General features: G+C 48.9%; 1 protein-coding gene across 2 annotated transcripts in view; it reads right to left on the bottom strand.

The window, feature by feature from the left end:
• Positions 1-338: 338 nt before the first annotated feature.
• Positions 339-18,851, bottom strand: part of ST8SIA2 (ST8 alpha-N-acetyl-neuraminide alpha-2,8-sialyltransferase 2) — a 39,190-nt gene continuing 20,677 nt past the window's right edge. For both annotated transcript variants that reach the window (XM_077828540.1, XM_077828541.1), the window contains 2 exons: positions 13,090-13,383; positions 339-624 (listed from right to left, as the gene is read on the bottom strand). In XM_077828540.1, the coding sequence (XP_077684666.1) occupies positions 339-624; positions 13,090-13,383 (580 nt within the window). The remainder of the gene's footprint in view (positions 625-13,089; positions 13,384-18,851) is intronic.

Here is an 18,851-nt window from a genome sequence, read left to right as displayed (position 1 = left end):
CACCCTAAAGTACTCTGAAAAACCAAGGTGACCTTCAAGCATTTTTGACGTTGTAGAACTAACTTCTTTCTGAGCCTAACCAGCCCAAGGCAAAGCCTCGAGCCCGGGCAGCAGCTTCAGACTCTTCTGCAACTCGTCTGTCCTTCCCTTGGGGAACACCAAATAGTTATACTACTCAGGCCAATATATATAGGCACCATGTATATATATGTTTTTGTCACTGTTCTGCACGTTAACAAAGAAAACCAACCCCACTAGCCACTGCTCAGCCTTTTCCCCCGCTCCCCCATCCTCCCATGGCGTGTAGCCTGCAGGAACATGAGCCACAGAAGCCTGTCTTACGTGGCCCCATCGCACTCTCCGACAGTCAGTTTCAAGGCTCCTTCCTGGTGCAGCGTCTTTAGGGCTTTGAACTCCAATGGCATGGTGTGGGGGCTGGCCTGGGAGGTGTAGCCGTACTTCAGGCTGTCATAGTAGTGGTATTTGACGGGGTTCTGGTTCTGATCCCGGGGAAAAGGCCAGAAGCCATAGAGATAGATCCTGTTGCAGAAGCGGGTGGCCAGGGTGTACATGAGCAGGCCGGTGGTTGGTCGTTTTATGTGCACTTTGTTTGTTAGCCAGTACCTGGAAAGGGGGAGAAAACCAAATCCTGTTATTCATGCCATAGCAAGACTTGCCATGCGCAGCCTTCATGTCACATACTGTCCCCTTCCCTTCCTCTGCCCTCGCTACATCAAAGACAGATTCAGTAGTGAGAGATGGCTGATTGATGTAGCAGTTCTGCTGGCCAAGAAATATCTACTGCTGCATTTGGTTCATGACTGAGCAGCTGTCTCTCTGTCTAGGAATTTACAGCACACTTGTCACTGAGGTATCTGAGTGCTTTATCGTTCTTCAATCCCTTATGAAAAAAAACTCCTACAGTAGTGGCCCACAGTATTTCAGTCCATAAACATCTTCCTTACAGCAGAGAAGACCAACGCTAGAGACAGGTCAAGTAGTCTCTGTCAACCTCTCAAAACACACACTCCCACGTACATTATATAAGCAGCTCATTGTTATCACTGATGCATGATGTCTTGACTCTCTAGTAACTGTAATGGGGTTGTGAACATTTTTGACTTTGAATAAGGGGTTGCTGAGTTGAAAAGCTGGAGAAACACCGAACTGCAGACTATTAAAGCCAGTGCTCACCTCTGCGGTCCCTTGTCAGAACATACCACAGCATTTTGGAGTAACCGTGCATAGAGCAGGAGCAAGCACTAGTGTTACTGAGATGGTTTGGGGCCAGCACTGGTAAATACTATATTATTTTTCATGAAGGATGACAGAGAAGATGGGTGGAAGTTGCATCCTGTTGCAATGGGTCAAGATACAACAGAAGCCCTGTTGAAAGTGGGGGTGTTTTGGGCTGTGACTAGAAAATACTGCAGTAATATTGTATTGTCACAAAGAATGTTACTAGCTCCTGGAGTTTGACAGCACGGAGCATCTGTCTGCCTTCCTGAGCAGAGAGCACTGTAATGGGGGGAGGGTGGAAAATCTCCCCCAGGTGTATCCTTTCCCTACCGAATCACATTTGATATTGTCCATGTTCTACACCTGACATCCCTGGCTGTAGACCGAACTGCCTGTAGTGCCCGCAGCTGCCGCTTGCCTGTGATCATGCTTGGCTTGCACTTCCCCAGAGTCAGCCTGTTCAAACGCCTGCCATGGGGTATGTTCACGTTAGATGCCCATGGTTATTATTATTATGGTTAATTGGGATTTCAAAGAGCCTAGTTTCAGACTCTGCAAGGCTGACTGGGCTTTCAATAGGAAATGCAGAGCAGGGTTTGGCGGCTCTGTGCAGCATTTCTGGGAGGTTGCTCAGCATTCTGAACTTTGATTTTGCCCTCACAGGTCCCACTCCACAGTGCAGGCCTTTACACTTGCGTGCATTCCCACTGACTTCTGTGGGACTCCTTGCAGGTGTCCACTCAGCGGAATCCCTGTGCAGGAGCTGAGCCTCAACCCTGCAAATTAGCTTTGCCGAGGAGCCATGAACATTTAGTAGCCCAGGTATAAAACCTACTTGTCTGCCTTCGATTAGATGGGGGGAAAATGACACTCCCCGAGTGAGCTGGTGAGTAGAAGTTTGTAAGTGTAGCTAAGTTGGAGTAGAACTCTCAGGACATGCTAGGAACACAGTCCTGCTTTCCTGTAGGTTAGTGGTGGTGACTGCTGGCTGCTAAGCATTCACATCACCTGCTATCTGAACGCCTGTGGCTACGGCAAAGCACTCTGCTGTGACCTTTCTGGAAGGAATGTCTTGGTAAGATGGTGCTCCTTCGAATGGCTCACCTGCTCGCCAGACAGCATTTGAGAGGGGTGATGCTCCAGGGTCTGCCAGGGAAAGAAACATGGTGATGTGCAGCTGCCTCTGAAAATCCCTGCTCAGAGGCATTATCCCTGCAGCTTCAGCCCGGCCCCATATGTTGTCGTAAGAGAAAAGCAAACTTTGCTATTGTAAAGCCGCACAGGGTTATCCCACAGGTGGCCGCGAAACAGCTGTGCCTGTGTATGTCACACGGCAGCCCAGAGGACAGCCATTAGACCGATACAGCCAACGAGAGACATGGGCTATTATTACAGCCATTTAATACTGAGAAGCCAGGGAAAGTCCTTCAGCAGGGAAGTTACTGTAATCCAGCTGCACTGGAGATACCTGTAAAGCCAAATTCATTCGTTCGTGCTGGTGGAGTTACACCAGGGATGAATTTATCCCATAAAGTTTAACAGCCTCAAAATTCCCTCTGCTACCGCTGCCAGTCTAGCACTGGCATTTTAACAGTATCTTATATTGTGCCACACCTTGGGCCGTCATACAACCCCACAAAGCAGAACACTGGCTGCATCACAACCTATCAGAGGTATTTTTTTCAGGGGTTGTTTGTTTATAGATACCAGGAAACCTATGTATGGACCACAGCCTTGTTCAAGTTCCACTGCAAAGAATGGGAGGCCCGAAAGGATACCCAATGTCCCAGTCATAGAGACAGCTGAACCGTTAACGGTAAGTCTACATTGCAGTCAGAGATGTGACCGCAATACATGGAGATGTAGCTGAGCTTGCTTTGATCTAGGTAGCTCGAATGACAACAGCAGTGAACCCATGGCAGCATGGGCTGTCCAAGCCCACCCAGGACCCTGGGTATGTCCTCCAGCAGCTAGTCAGAGCTGCCATGTCTTCACTGCTGTTAGGTGAGCTAGCTAGATGCATGCTAGCACAGGTAAATGGACACGTGTGGAAGTCCCACTTCTGACTGCAGAGTAGACAGACTCGATCTGTCTCCGCTGCAAAACAAACCCCACGGCAGCACATCTGAGTGCCCAGGTCAACTGACTTGGGTATGTGGGGCTCATGCTACTGAGCTAAAATTAGCAGTGCAGATGTTCTCACTCAGGCTGGAGCCTGGGGTCTGAGACCTTCCCCCTTGCTGGGTTTTGGAGCCTGGGCTCCAGCGCCAGGGAACGTCTATGCTCTATTTTCAGCCCTATAGCTTGAGTCCCCACAAGCTGGAGCCAGTTGACCCTAGGCTTGGAGACTTGCTGCTTTGAGGTTCTTTTTGCATTGTGGCTATACCATAAGGGTTTTAGTAATTGGGGCCTTAGGGCTGGAGTACCCAGTAGCAGGAGGGCATGAGCTCCCCTGCACTTCAGCTGCATTTCCTGGAAGGGGAGATCGGACAACCCTGCAGGCAAGGGGTGAACGACTATTTGTAAAGCCCCTGCCCTGAGGGGAGAAGGCCTGGCAGGTGTGGTTTCTGGTTTGCACTTTTGGGTACCCTGGAAAGGGAGAGCTTTTGATTTGGCTGGCAAGCCAAATTGCCCAACTGCTAGGAAATGGAGGTACTGAAATGGGGGAAAGACATGGCTCCACCTGGATGCCAGACAGATACGGCCACTCTCTTGCAGTCCCTCCTTGCATCTATGTACAAAGTCTGAGTAATGCTTGATGTTTCATGTCATTTTAAAAAATGTTTTAATGGTAGAAAAAAACCCCAGTGCCAGCAAGAGGAGCAACCCTACAAAAACAAACTTATGCATGCAGCCCAATATTCACGAGTAACCCTACAATAAAAATCCATGCATCTTTCTCCTGTATTTCCTTGTATTGCAGATACGAAATTCTGACACCGAACACTGAGCCTGAAGTACTTCTGGGCGGCACATGAGCAAAACATTTTCCCTTCTCAACATCCAGGGATCTGCTAGTGCCAGCTGGCAAAGGTGCCTCCTGCCTTAGTGCTGAAGACTTGGGATGAGGTGGGAGGGAGGGAGGCTCCAACTCTGGGCCCTTCTGGAGACAGAGAAGATGGATGTGTGAAAGGAAAGAGCTCAAGGATTGTAAAGCGCTCGAGCTATGGCGCCGGCTCGACTGTGCTGAATGCATCTCGTCCTTGCTTTGCGGGAACCGAGAGCTCCTCCGGTGATGTCTGGAAAGGACACAGGGGGCGCTATTTAATGGGCAGCTTGTCATAGCGGCCACATGAGTTATGCAGGAACAAATCACTCTCTTGTCGCTTTCGCTGCTCTGGTCAATTTAGACAGCATCCACATTGCCAGCGCATGTGCTGTTCCCAATTCGGGAGAACAGCTGGGGACTGAAACAAACACTAATTAATTTTGCAAACCCAAATGAGGCTGTCTGGGCGCACATGGGATGCTGTGTCAATAGCACACCTTTACTATGCAAGGTCCGGGATTTTAATTAGGAGGCAAGGTAATCTTGAGGAAGGCAGTAATTATTTTTCAAATTGGCTACTCCAATCACCATAACTATTAAGTGTAATGTTTTACGGAAGCAGACAGCAATTAAAGGAGACAGTTAAGAGGAAACTCTGCAACTTGAGACGCCCCTTTCCTGAGCTATTCTGGCAGTCTGGACCTTCTTCAGAAGGTAGCTGTATGGCATTTATGTAAATAAATCGTCGGAGGCTGAAGCAGCCACAGAGAAACGGGCTGATGTCTAGGTGGGCCTGGGTGAGTAATAGAAACTGTAATACCATCAGGCAAAAGCTGTCTGAAGCAATTCTTGTACAGGATCCACAATAGTTACCAATGAAAAACCCAGTTAGATCATCATGTCTGTCCCCTGTAAGGACAGGATGCAGCTGCTTATGATGGACCTGTTCCCTATTAAACGGATACTTGATTGTAATAAAAAAGGCAATAGCTTCAAGAAATAAAGCCCCAGCAATCTTGTGCTGCTTGGGACACATTGTTCCTGTGTAGCATTGCTAGAGGGACTATCTTTCGTAGATGACTTAAAACAGAGATCCTGAGCCCCGTGGTCACTGGAAGGTCCCATGGAACTGGTTTTTCCCTAAAAGTAGACCAGATATAACTGCCCCAGTTAGAAGCTGACCAGGACACTGGGCTGATGTCAATTTCCAATACAATTCCCAGTGGCTCAGTATTCCTTTTCACCTTGTCTCTTAAAGTGTTGCATAGCATTAGTGTGTGCTGTTCAACGCTTGGTATGTTCCACTCCAGAAGTGGTTGTATCCTAATCCTGGAGGAAGTGATCTCTGTGCAGTACCTCTGTATTGTAAAGTAAGTCCTGTGAGCCTCCAGGATGAAAAACACTCTGTCATTCTCCTTCGTGAAACTGTAGCCTCCACTGAGGATGGTGGCGGTTCCTCCACCCTGCACATCAATAAGATTCACAAGTCTCCCTTCCACTCATCTCTGCTTAGCATCACTCTGCATAGAGCCTGTCCATAATTTGTGTGGAAAAGTTCAGTGTGCGGAAAAGTTCTGCACAGCCAGACAACATTGTGGGACTGCCAGCTGTTCGTTTCAATAACAGAGAGAGCTGATTTTCAGCTAAACATCACGTCTGATCCCCATGCTGATGGGTCCTACAAAAGCCTGGGTTGGATTGCATGTACCCTTTGAGTTGAACAGAAAAATCCTGTAATAGGAGAATGCCACTAGTGTGAGTATAAGAAACCCAGGTCAGCCAAGAAATTAGGTTATAGAAGCATCAGCTGCTGTTTTTCAGTGATGAACGTCACAATAAATAAATGTATTTATGTATGTATGTATGTAACTCCAGGCTTTTTTAAACCAACTTATTCATAAAAGTGAGATAAAAAATCAAACACACTCTTCTGGAGAAGCTGGTCCCTCACTGGCAGAAACATGCTATAGGCCTGCCCTCTATACAGCAGTCAGATCAGTGGGTCAAATTCTACTCCCAGTTACATTAGTAGAAATCTGGAGTAAATCTATTGCAGTTACTTCAGATTGACGTTGGTGTAGCTGAGAACAGAATCTGGCCCATTATCTGTTAAGCGCCTAGCATGCTGTGGCTGCTATACATAATCAGAATGCACCTAAAATATAGGGACGATCGTCCTTCCACCAGGCTAGCATCTGGCAGACCTATTCTGTCGGTCAATCTAGGTTCTTAATCTACCACGCTTAACTATGTAATAACTGAACGCCATATAAAACAATCAAACTTGCATTAGTCAATGTAGAAATGGGACCAGATCACCTTAACGCCCCTTTAACTTTGGCAGGAATTTAGATTCCAAAGCTGGATCAAGATCTGAATTTTACAGTTGGCCCTTACTGTATAACAAGCCAGATCAAACCCCTGCACTGTGCAGAGTTTGGAATCCACAACGGCATTCAAAGTGTGTGGCTTAGGCCCATCTCTAACGATCAGACATAAAATCAAGTTGAGGGGAGAGAAGCCTTCACACATCACCAGTGTCTCTTGCTTTGAAAGTAAACAGCGCAGCCTTTACTGTACACAGAAGCTGTTATGTGCCAATCAGCCGCTCTCTCTTCATTCCCAATTCAGATCCTTTCTTACAGCTCACTCCTTGTGGTCTAACTTCTCCTTTGAAACTCACCTTAGCCCTTTGCAGTGACAGCTGTGTACTTTTCACAACATAAAGAGGAGAGAGCGTGAAAGTGACTCTCAAGAGAGCTATATGCCTGCCTGCCTTTTCCTCGCACTCCAAGCGGGGAGACATGTCCCTCTGGGCATATCCCCCTCCTATTACTTTCCTTTGCCTCTCCACTCCCCCCCACCTGTCTGTTTCTTTTGTCATTTGTTGACTCTATCTTCACCTTGTAAGCTGGGACCTCACCTGTAAAGCCCCAGGCTACGGGTGGGACAGCGCAAACCCTAGGCCCCACTTCAATCCCACTTTAAGTCTTATTTTGAGGACATCAGTGGTGCACAGACTTTGCGCAGGGCCCCCTCTTCACAGGGATGAATGTCACCCATTATTATTGCTCGGCCTTTTGGCTAAGATCAAGTGTTTAATTATTATTTGTGCTGCTGTAGTGCAAGCAGCTCCAGCCCTGGGCCAGGCCCCCTAGGTGCTACGTCTGTACAAATGCAGAACACAGGGACCAGTCCCTGCCCCAGAGAGCTCACATGACTCGTACTCACTATTCTGATGCTGAACGCAAAAAGAGACCCTGTCCAGTAGGTTCAGGCTAACATTGATTTATCCATTTTTTTAACAGAGGGTGTTAATAAAAAGCCAATAAAATTAGAAATGGTCCAGCGCCTGGAGGCCATGGTGAGGGGTATAGTGACAATGCCAGAATAGACAATGGAAGGCAGACTGAAACGTGTGCATGAACTTTCTATACAAACACTTACACTCAAACCTCCACATACACAGACATTTAAATTTCACCCCCCATTCTTTTCTCCTACCTCCTGCAAATGTACGTCTCTAACACAAGCTGCTTGGCAATGAGATTACAGGGCTCTTAGGAGCCACTCACAGCTGCCTTGTCAGGTGGCTTGCTTGCTTTCCAGCCTGTGAGAGAACCTCTCAATTCTGCAAGCCCCTTGCCAGCTTGTTCAGGGGGCATTTTACAGAATCACTCAGAAGTGCTTGTGCATTCCAGGAACCTCATGGCCCCAGGGCTGCCCTGGAGTGCTGGCTGCAGGTGTGATGAAATATTAAACCCCATGTTTTTAGGTGCGGCTATTCTTATTCCTAGGTAGAAATACCATTTTAGAACTGCGATAGTCTCCCCCTCCCCTTCCCTGTGTCCCTCATGTCAAGATGTTCATGCTCCTTTGGCCTCCTGCCTTAGAATAGGATGACCAGACGTCCCGATTTTATAGGGACAGTCCCAATTTTTCGGTCTTTTTCTTATATAGGCTCCTATTACCCCCCAACCCCCATCCCGATTTTTCACACTTGCTGTCTGGTCACCCTAAGGAATCCCATCCACACCATAGGGATGCACAGCTTGTCGTGTCTGACTGCATAAAGACGCCCTCTTTGCCTGTTCCACAAATCATCTGGAATTTCCGATACCCTACTCCACAGCATGGCCCTCAGGGTGCCTATTTAAAGCGCATTCCTAGCCAGAGAAGCGATGTTTCGGCTGCCATCAGGGTGGACAATAATAACCAATATTTTACATTTACAACAGCGCCTTTCCTTCCAAAGGATTCCAAAGTGCTTTCTGAACAACCCGGTGAGATCTTGTTCCAGCCACCACTGAAATGCAGCCGTCTCTGGGTGGAAGACAGCCACATTCTAGCGATGGTAAATAAATTCCTACTCTGGTTCCACCAGATCCTCACTTCCGATCCTACCCAGTGCACAGCTAAACAGCTTGTAAGACACAACTTTCTCTCTCCAAAGAGTGCTGTGGAATCTTTAGTAACTCCAAGCGTCAGGGCTACTTGGCTGGCAGACAATCCCCGGCCCTGTCTTGATGACATTCAGCTCAAGATGGCTTAAAGCTCACAAGTCCAAAGATATTTCCCCCTAACAGCCAGTTCTGAACATTCCTCCAGAACGGTCACTACATTCCTGCTATCGTGCGCAGACCCCGGCCCTGCGAAGGTTTAATCACGAGCGCAGTCTCAGCCGTGCTTCTGGGCTAGTGCAGCTGCATAAGCAGCTCACCTCTCACCCAGCCTCAGTGCAGCGATTGTCGTCATACTGGAAATTCACCCGCCAGCTTCTCTCCAGATGCTCTCCAAGCCAGCTAGTGGCTAACCCTCCGAAGTGCCCATACCCAGCCCTGTGTCCCTGAGGGTGACCGGGAGTCAGGATTGCAATGATGCACCACTAGTCATTCATTAGCTCTCAGTTTGTGAGCTTGTTCTCCTGCCACTGGACTGATAGGGACGAGAGCCAGAGCGGGAGGGCAGGTCAGTCTGTCGCCTTCATGGCTGCAGGGCTGATCCTCTTGGTGGGGTCGAGCTCACTCTGTGCCTGTAATTGAATTAGCTCTGTTCTGTACCAGCTGCCAGCTCTCCTCGTCCCCTCTCCTCGCTGCCATGCTCATTACAGACGTGACTAGTCTCGGGAAGAGCCAGCGTTTCTGCCCTTGTGCCGCTCACTTCACTGGCTGCGTGTCCTGGCCCCTGAAGCCTTTAACTAGCTCAGCGGCCTCTGCTGTAGCTGTGACCAGTCATGCCACATGAGCCTGCCTGAAACTGGAAGGGGAGACCAGTCTGCCTTGAGTTTAATGGCAGCCCAGAGCCTCACTGAATGGGAGCCAACGTGGTACTTAGGATCTGTAGTCTATGCCTGGTCAACATATATCCAGCTTCCATTTGTAAGGCTCCTGTGCACCAGTGCTCTGGCCTTCTTGGGCACCCATCCTAGCTCTGGGCAATGCATCAGTGCCATGGCCTTACTGGGCACCCATCCTAGCACCGGGCAGTGCACCAGTGCCATGGCCTTACTGGGCATCTGTCCTCACACTGGGCAGTGTACCTGCCTCCTGGTTTGACTGGTGCTGTCTGGCTGGGCACCCTCGCTCACAGGAAACATTGTCAGAAGGCTGAGAGAAGGATGTCCCTTCCTAGCGTCCCAGTGTGGTTCCCCCTTGCCAGCAGATCCCATCAGATTCTTTACACTGTCACTTTCCGTGTCCTGAATAGTCACCGAGATCTGCTGATAGGGAACTCGATTCCAGAGCAAGGGAGCATGCAGGGAAAGAGGCCCTGGGAATGCATCCCCAATTGCACCGAGAGACGCCACCTAGGGGCTGCCCGTAGCACTTCTGAGCCTGGCACTTCCAAGGCCCCAGGGTTCTGGGACGTTCACGCTTTGTGGCTCCTCCATCCCCTCATTCACTCAGGATCGCCAGCCCCGCTTCTCTAGCAGCTGCACCATACAGGCCGCATGCAGCTCCTCTTGCCAGCCTTGCATCTGGTTTATTTCGGGAGACACTCGGGAGAGTACAATATCCATCAGCTCCCTGTCAAGCCCTGACAGGCCTCCATTTGGCTTGCTCTGTGTGCCGGAGGCCTCCAGCCTGGCTTGATGGGTTGCTGCCGCAGGGAGCCGTTCTGCAGGGCCCGGCCAATCAGAGAAGGAGCTGCAGCATCAGTAGGCACGATCCATTACCAGACTGGCCCATGGAGCCCCTCCTTCGCCCTGCTCTCCTCCCACCGGGAGACATCACGAGGACCTTGCCAATATCTCATGCAGCGTCTCCTGTGGGGAGTTTCTTGCACAGGGACGTGCTGCAATCATAGGATTAGCAGCCTGTTGATTTAAAGGGCTTATTACAGGAGCTTAATTTTATTTTGACAGATGAAAGTAAGTCAATTACAGCTGGAAATAGCTCAAGGTTTGGGCTATATTTTGTGCTTCCTGTGTCCTGTAGGATCCTTCCCCCACTTCCTTGGATAGTGACTCTCCTGCCTGAGAGTCCTCTGACCCAAAGGAAACCACCACCCTGCCAAGGGAAAACAGGTATTAATTTTGAGCCCAATTTCTGGTTCGTCCAGACAACAGGATCCCCCTCTCCGTGTTGTCGGGCCAAAGGGCCCCTCGGAGGCTGCTGTCTGCTCAGGTGGCCGTGCTCTGAGTCAGACACTTGTGCAAACGTGTGCTCAATAGTCCTTTGGGTTTGTTTCTGCTGAAAACCAGCCCCTGCTCCCTTCACATACACACCGGCCCTCAGGTGTGTTCCCAGGAGCTGCCCTGAGTGTACACTTGGTGGTGACCGTTCTGCCCCGCCCAGGCTGGGATAAGGCTCTACGCAGCGCAGATCAATGGATCAAATGTACAGAAACTGACAACAATGCTCTGGGAGGAAAAACAACGTTCGTGGGGGAGGCAAAGCCACAAAGCGGCAGTGGGAGGGGAGTGCACGTGCAGACAGGTGTGTGCACAATTCACATCCCAGGGGAAAAACACCTCTGCAAGGAAGGGGTTGCTGCTGACCTCCCTTCAGAGAGCAAAGCTTGGATCATCTCTAATAGTCCAAGCTGACAGATCATGGCTCAGCTGCCCATTACCCTGTGGATTCTCCTTTTCTCCCTCTTTGGTTTACATGGACACCTCAACCCTGCATTAATAAACCCCTTTCTCTTGGTGCCTAAACCACTACTCATCTGACCTGAACAACACATACATCTCACGGCTAACCCCCACTCACCTGAGGCTCCGCTGTCAAAGTGGGCAACACCTTCTCCTCCATTCCATTCCATCCATCCATCCATCCATCCATCCATCCATCCATCCATCCATCCATCCATCCATCATTAAGCTAATCTATACACCTGGCCCTCAGCACCGGAGCACCTTGTACAAACGACGCGACTGACCATCTCCAGCCTTCTCTTTGGCTTCCTCTGCCAGAGCAGTAGGATCAACGCCAAGTCCACACAACAGTGCTGAATTTCATAGCCGTGCCAACGACCAACCACCCCGTCCCAGCCTGCAGGACAATTACCAATTCCTCAGCGTTGCCACAACCTGACGATGTTGCATCTCCATGCAGTGTTACAATGGTAGACGAGGACAGTCCTCAGCTGTTACGCCAGCTCCCTCCTGGTTCTGTGAAGAAGAAAGCCAGTTCTAGGGAAGTTCTTGTTTATCTCCTGTGAGCCTGTGATCTCAGGAGGCTTTAGTAGAAGCCCTCAGACTTTCAACTTCAGTTTTGGATCTGATGCAATTAAAACAGGGAGCAGAAGAACTTCATCGCATCCTCACCACTCTTAAGCCAGCAGTGTTTCCAGGGGGAGGAGGATGTAATAGAGAGAGTCAGAAATAAAAGGGGAGAAGGATTCTGTATTGTTAACCCTGGGGAGAAGAACCAGACTGACAGCCTGCGAGTCTCTCTAGTCACAGAGAAGGTAGACCAGAAGCTCCCCTCACCTAGACGTAACCCCCTGAGGCATAAAAGGAAGTTAAAGCCCATAAAGCTAGTCTCAAGCAATGAAGTTGCCACTTACGGTGATGGGGTTTTATGAGGTGAATGCATACCCACCAAGAAGGGGGCTGAAACCACCAAAGTCATTTCACACGGGCTACTCTGGCACAGCCATCAGATGGTAGCAACTTTCCTTCATTCCTGACCCAGGCTAGATTGGAATCAATGAAAGGCTTTGTAGCCCATTCCCAATCTCCTGATCCAACTAGCTCCGCAAGGACCATGCCTGTGACTGAGACAGAAGAATGGGGAAGGAGCAAGAAGATTAATCACTAGCTAAGCTGACCACAGCACAAATTCCTCACAGGGAAACAACAAATACACCAGTCAAACTGCAGGTCTGAAAGTTACGCTGATCGGAAATCCAAGCCTAGAGCCAACAAAGCATTCACAGCCTGAGGGACCAGGGACACGGTGTAAGGTTTGCTATCACCCCAAATTCCAGGGCTATACACAAACACTTCCTGCAATGGGACCAGAGCTGGGAGCCTCAGCTTGCAAATGATCTAAAGCGAGGGTTCTCCATCTCTGGTCTATGGACCATCCATTGCACACCCAGCCCTTCCTGGTGGTCTGCAGAATGAAACACCGGGAGACTTGTAGTGGGTTTGGCTCAAGCCAGCTCCAGCACAAAGCATCTCACTCGAGAGGTTCATGAGATACCCGCTACTAAAACAATATCAGGAACATTCTGCTTTGTTGGGCCTGCAGCCCATCTGTGTCCAACTGCCAAAAACTGGTAGTAGATTAGCCAAAAAAAACCCCACAGGTCCCCATAACCCATCCTTGTCACTGAGACGCGCCTGCCTAGTCCCCAGCACAGTGTCCCGGCCCAGCAAGAGGGATGGGGAGCCAGGCAGGAATTCTCACCCTCGGACGGCGTGCAGCAAGCGCAGCGAGGGGTAGGCGGTGCGGACGTTGACGCGGTGCTTGAGGATGAGCTCGTTGACCCACTCCACGCGCTCCTTGCCCCCTTTGGCCATGAATGCCGGGATCCAGAGGATGCTGCCATTCAGGCTGTGGAGGCGCTGTAGCAGCTTCTCCCGCCAGGTCTCGTTCACCAGGTCCTCGAAGGCCCGCTGGATGACAGACGGATTCATAGTCACAAGGTCCGTCTTCATCCCCACGTCCCAGGCATAGTCCTGAACTGGGGCCAGATTACACCTGCAAACAGGAGAGAGCATCACAGGGTGCTCCAGGGAAGGGGAAGGACACACATTAGTCGGTGAATGTTAGCACTGGGGAAAGGTGCCTGATTGCCAGGCCTGGGGCTGCACAGCTATGGCACAGGCAATGCCAGGGCAAGCTCCCTTGCAACGCCCCGTGGCAGCGTGCTGCCATCCTGCCCCGGAAGGACGAAAGCGGAGCTCCGTCAGCCTTTGCCCTCTCTTCGCAGCGACCACCAGCAAAGGGGCCAAACAGCGTGGTGGTGACGCGGCAGTCTCGGGTGGTGGCGGAACACAGTTCTAGGGACCAGGAATGCCTCACTTTGACTCCTGGCTCTGCCACTGACTTCCTGTGTGACCCTGGGCAAATCCCGTAGACGGTGTCCCCTGCCTGAACGTCGGGATAGCAATCCCAGAGGGATGTTATGAGGATTGCTTAATGTTTTATAAAGAACAGGGGAATGTTAATGTGATGAGGACACCTGCCTATTGGCGGAGTCTGTTCAGCGAGCTACATGAAATGCCTTTCAGTCACTACAACCCCAGGTCAGACTCATAGCAGATACTTTGAGGAAAGACCTTCTGCATCCCATTACCAATTCCCTAGAACATGACTTATCAAGAGCCTGCTAGGAATATTAGTGACTAACTAATGGCCCCTGGGCACCTAACTATGTTGCGAATGTGACTTCAGAGCACACAGTACTAGAATGTTATAGTAGCCATTCAGGTCAAGGCGATGGTTTTAATACAGAAAAAAACGCTATGATCAGAGCAAACTCAGAAAGACGTTTGCACAGCTGGGTGAACGGCTACATCTGCATATACAGGCCTACATTGGCTTTTGAATGTGCGAATGTGTGTGTGAGTATGTCCGTCAGTTTGCATGCGTGTCTCTGCGTGGATGTTCAGAAATGTCCCAGGGCATGAATTTTTGGTACACATGTATGCTTGTACCGACATGTATCTGTACTTGTGCACAGTTAACAAACACAAGGTAACAAAATACCTATGGTTACTGCTATGACAAATTTGAATCAAAGTGATTCTTCCAGAGCCGGGAAACTGGCTCTGCAATAGAGGTCTTGTGTGTCTCATTGTACCAGTATCACAACAGCCGGTTCTGACTGTCAAGTGGTGTGAGGGGCACAGAGTCCACTGTTACCTCTCATGATGGTATGTGCACCAGGGGGAAGGGGAGACACACAAAGCCTGCAGCTTGCAGGAGCAGCACCCATGGGGGGGAGAGAAGAGCTGGTCGTGTAGCCTCAGGAAAGCCGCAGTGGCTGAGGAGCAGAGTGGGCCAAGGCTGGCTCTTTCCAGTGAGCCCTCCTGCTGGAGCAGAACCTGACCGAAAACAGAGGGTGCACCAGGGGGCTGGGCATGCTTGTGAGTGTGTGCATTGAGACACCCATCTCTAGTGACTGGGCAAGTCACGCCAAGGAACTTACCGCACCGGAGCATGCAGAGAGCTGCTCTAATTGGAAGGGCTAGTGATATCCTGTGAGAGAGTTTCCGTCTCGCCCGGAATGACAGTGTGACACCTGCGGTCCTTAAGTCTAGCCTGGCTGGAGTAATATTATCCCGAGTCCCTTCTTCCCTGCCCGGCAACTGTGTGTTAAACAGCAGACCCCACAGTACCAGCAATGATAGCGATAGCAGCAGGAGGTGGAAGCCAGGGATATCTGCGATTGTGGGCTCCAGAGGGCCAGGCTGCTTATGGGCTGCGACTTTGGGAAACCTTTGTGCAATGCAAGAATGGGACGTATGCACGTGCGCACACACAAAAGGAATTCACTCCTGGTGCTCTGGAAACTCCTCACACTCACTCTGTCTGTGATTCCAGCCCACGTGCAAGGGCAAGGAAAGCCGTGAGGCACTGTGACTGAGGGCTGCATTTGCATTGAGCTGGGACAAGATCACCCCCTTTCCCTGTTGCTCCTGATGGTGGAATCCAAGTCACTTATTTCTGTCGCTTTGGGTGTTGGACAGATGACTCTACTTACCCATACTGTGCACCAGAGCCTGGTGCTGGCAGAATGGAGTGTGTGAGCAACTGATGTGGCCTCACAGGGCCCTGAAAGGTTGCTATGCTCCTGACAATGTGCCGAAAACCCCAGAGCACCCTACGCTGCCTATCACATGCATTTCTGTCTGCCTGTCAACTGAAGGTCTCAAAGCACGTACTGAACATAGATGAATTAATCCTCCCAACTATCCCTACAGCACATCATTATCATTATCCCCATTTTACAGAGGGGGAAACTGAGGCACGGATAGATTAGGTGAAAGCAGAAAGCCTGCAAGGAATGGAAGCCGGCAGGGATCAGCAAGGAATGCTATCTTTTGGAGGTCAGACGGTGTAGGGATAAAGTGAGAACTGCCAAAAGCCAAGCAGAGTTGGATCTTGCAAAGGGAATTAAAACCAACAGTAAAGAATTCTATAGCCGTATCAATAAGAAGAAAGCAAGGAAAGAAGAAGTGGGACCACTAAACTCTGAGGATGGGGTGGAGATTAAGGATTATCTAGGCATGGCCCAACACCTAAACAAATACTTTGCCTCAGTTTTTCACGAAGCTAATGAAGAACTTAGGGGTAGTGGCAGGGTAGCTAATGGCAACGAAGATATAGAGGTAGAAATTACCACATCCGAGGTGGAAGTCAAACTCAAACAGCTCAATGGGACTAAATTGGGGGTGGGGAGGCAGATAATCTCCATCCTAGAATATTAAAGGAACTGGCACATGAAATTGCAAGCCAAGTAGCATGGATTTTTAATGAAGCTGTAAACACGGCGGTTGTACCCTATGCCTGGAGAATTGCTAATATAGTTCCTATTTTTAAGAAAGGGGAAAAAAGTGATCAAGGAAACCACAGGCCTGTTAGTTTGACCTCAATTGTATGCAAGGTCTTGGAACAAATTTTGAAAGAGAAAGTAGTTAAGGACATAGAGGTGCACGGTAACTGGGATAAAATACAACATGGTTTTACAAAAGGTAGATCATGCCAGACCAACCTGATCTCCTTCTTTGAGAAGATTGATATTTTTGGACAAAGGAAATGCAGTACATCTAATCTACTTGGATTTCAGTAAGGCATTTGATACAGTTCCACATGGAAAATTAGTTAAATTGGAGAAGATGGGGATTACTATGAGAATTGAAAGGTGGATAAAGAATTGGTTAAAGGGGAGACTACAACAGGTTGACTTGAAAGGTGAACTGTCTGGCTGGAGAGAGGTTACTAGTGGAGTTCCTGAGGGATGGGTCTTGGGACCAGTCTTATTTAACATTTTTATTACTGACCTTGGCACATAAAGTTGGAGTGTGCTAATAAAATTTGCGCATGACACAAAGTTGGGAGATATTGCCAGTACGGAAGAGGACCGGAATATCATACAAGAAGATCTGAATGACCTTGTAAACTAGAGTAATAGAAATGGGATGAAATTTAATAGTGCAAAGTGCAAGGTCATGCATTTAGGGATTAACAACAAGAATTTTACTATAACCTAGGGACTTATCAGTTGGGAGTGACAGAGGAGGAGAAAGACCTGGGTGTATTGATTGATCACAGGATGACTATGAGCTGTCAATGTGATGTGGCCGTGAAAAAGGCTATATAGTCCTAGGATGCATCAGGTGAAGTATTTCCAGAAGAGATAGTGAAATGTTAGTACCATTATCCAAGGCATTGGTGAGACCTCATCTGGAATACTGTGTGCAATTCTAATCTATGTTTAAGAAAGATGAATTCAAACTGGAACAGGTGCAGAGAAGGGCTACTAGGATGATCTGAGGAATTGGAAACCTACCTTATGAAAGGAGACTCAATGAGCTTGTTGTTTAGCCTAACCAAAAGGAGGCTGAGGGGAGAAATTATTGCTCTCTATAAATATATCAGCAGGATAAATACAAGGGAGGGAGAGGAGTTATTTAAGTTAAGTGCCAATGTGGACACAAGAACAAATCAGAGGAGTGAAGTTCTGGAACAGGTTTCCAAGGGGAGCAGTGGGGCAAAAAACCTAACTGGCTTCAAGAATGAGCTTGATAAATTCATGGAGAGACTGGAATGATGGAACTGCCTACAATGGCATGTGTCCCATCAGCAACTACCAGTAGCAAAAATCCCCAATGGCTGAAGACAGGACACTAGATGGGGAGGGCTCTGAGTTACTACAGAGAATTCTTTCCCAGGTATCTGCCTGGTGGGTCTTACCCACGTGCTCCCTATCTAACTGATCACTAGATTTGGGCTTGGTAAGGAATTTCTCCCTGGGTCAGATTGGCAGAGACCCTGTGTTTTTGTTGCTTTCCTCTGCAGCATGGGGTACAAGTCACTTCCAGTTTAAACTAGTGTAAGTGGTGAATTCTCTGTAACTTAAGGTCTTTAAACCATGATTTGAGGACTGCACTAACTCAGCCAGAGGTTAGGGGTCTATTACAGGAGTAGGTGAGCGAGGTTCTGTGGCCTGCAATGTGCAGGAGGTCAGACTAGATGATCACAATGGTCCCTTCTGACCTTAAAGTCTATCAGTCTAAGTGACTTACTCAAGGGTATGCATAGTGAGAAATAGGATACAAGGGTCCTGATTCCTAGGTCCTTGCTCTAATCGTTAGGACATGCTGCCTTAATGGCTAATAAACTCAAAGGAAATACAGGGACTGAAAGCCAAAGATCTTGGCAATCTGTGTGCCCAGGAATGCAGGAGCCAGCTCTCCTTGTCACCATCTCTGCTGACGCCTAGTCTACATTGAAAACGGCTGGCTGGCATGGTTATGCCGGTTTAGTTGTACCGGCAAACCCTCCTAGTGTACATTCAGTTTGTTCCAGCGAAAAGAGCTTTTGCCAGTAGAGTTTATTCTGGTTCCCTGAGCAAAATAAGTTATACGGCAAAAGCACTTTTATGTAACTGCATCTACACTAGGACTTTAGTCATAGAAATGTTGCAAAAAAATCAACCCATCAGTCAACCTTACTATACTTGTTCCTAGTGTAGACCTTGCCTAAGACAGTTGTCCCCGTCACTGCCATAAGACCACTGGCCTAACCCTTACTGTGGCCACGACGGCCTTTGTTTTCTAGGCTGGCTTTTGTTTCATTTCAAGCTGCAAGCAAACTACCCGGGGACCATTCCCCAAAGATCAGAGAGAGGCCCTGGGTTCCACTCTGACCCACAGAAAGGTTGGGTTGGCTGTGTTCATCCAGAGGGCAGAGGTGGCATTATCTTCATTCCCACGCCTTTATAAGCCACTGACAGATTGGGCTGTCTCCATAATAGACTTGCCAGAAAGCAAATGTCTGCACAGACATAAATCACCAGCAGACATGCACAGCTCCTCAGCTAACACATCTGCATAGGCTTGAGGGATAAAGAGGCAGGATCTTTTCCTTCTCTCTCTTTGCTACTGCAGGTATTATTTTGACAATTTAGTGTGTGTGTGTGAGAGGCAAGGGTATGGTAA

This window comes from Eretmochelys imbricata, chromosome 10 (assembly GCF_965152235.1).
Source record: "Eretmochelys imbricata isolate rEreImb1 chromosome 10, rEreImb1.hap1, whole genome shotgun sequence".
In the NCBI taxonomy this organism is placed as follows: domain Eukaryota; kingdom Metazoa; phylum Chordata; order Testudines; family Cheloniidae; genus Eretmochelys; species Eretmochelys imbricata.
Note: the sequence above shows the minus strand (reverse complement) of the source record. Positions and strands in the feature narration are given on the sequence as shown.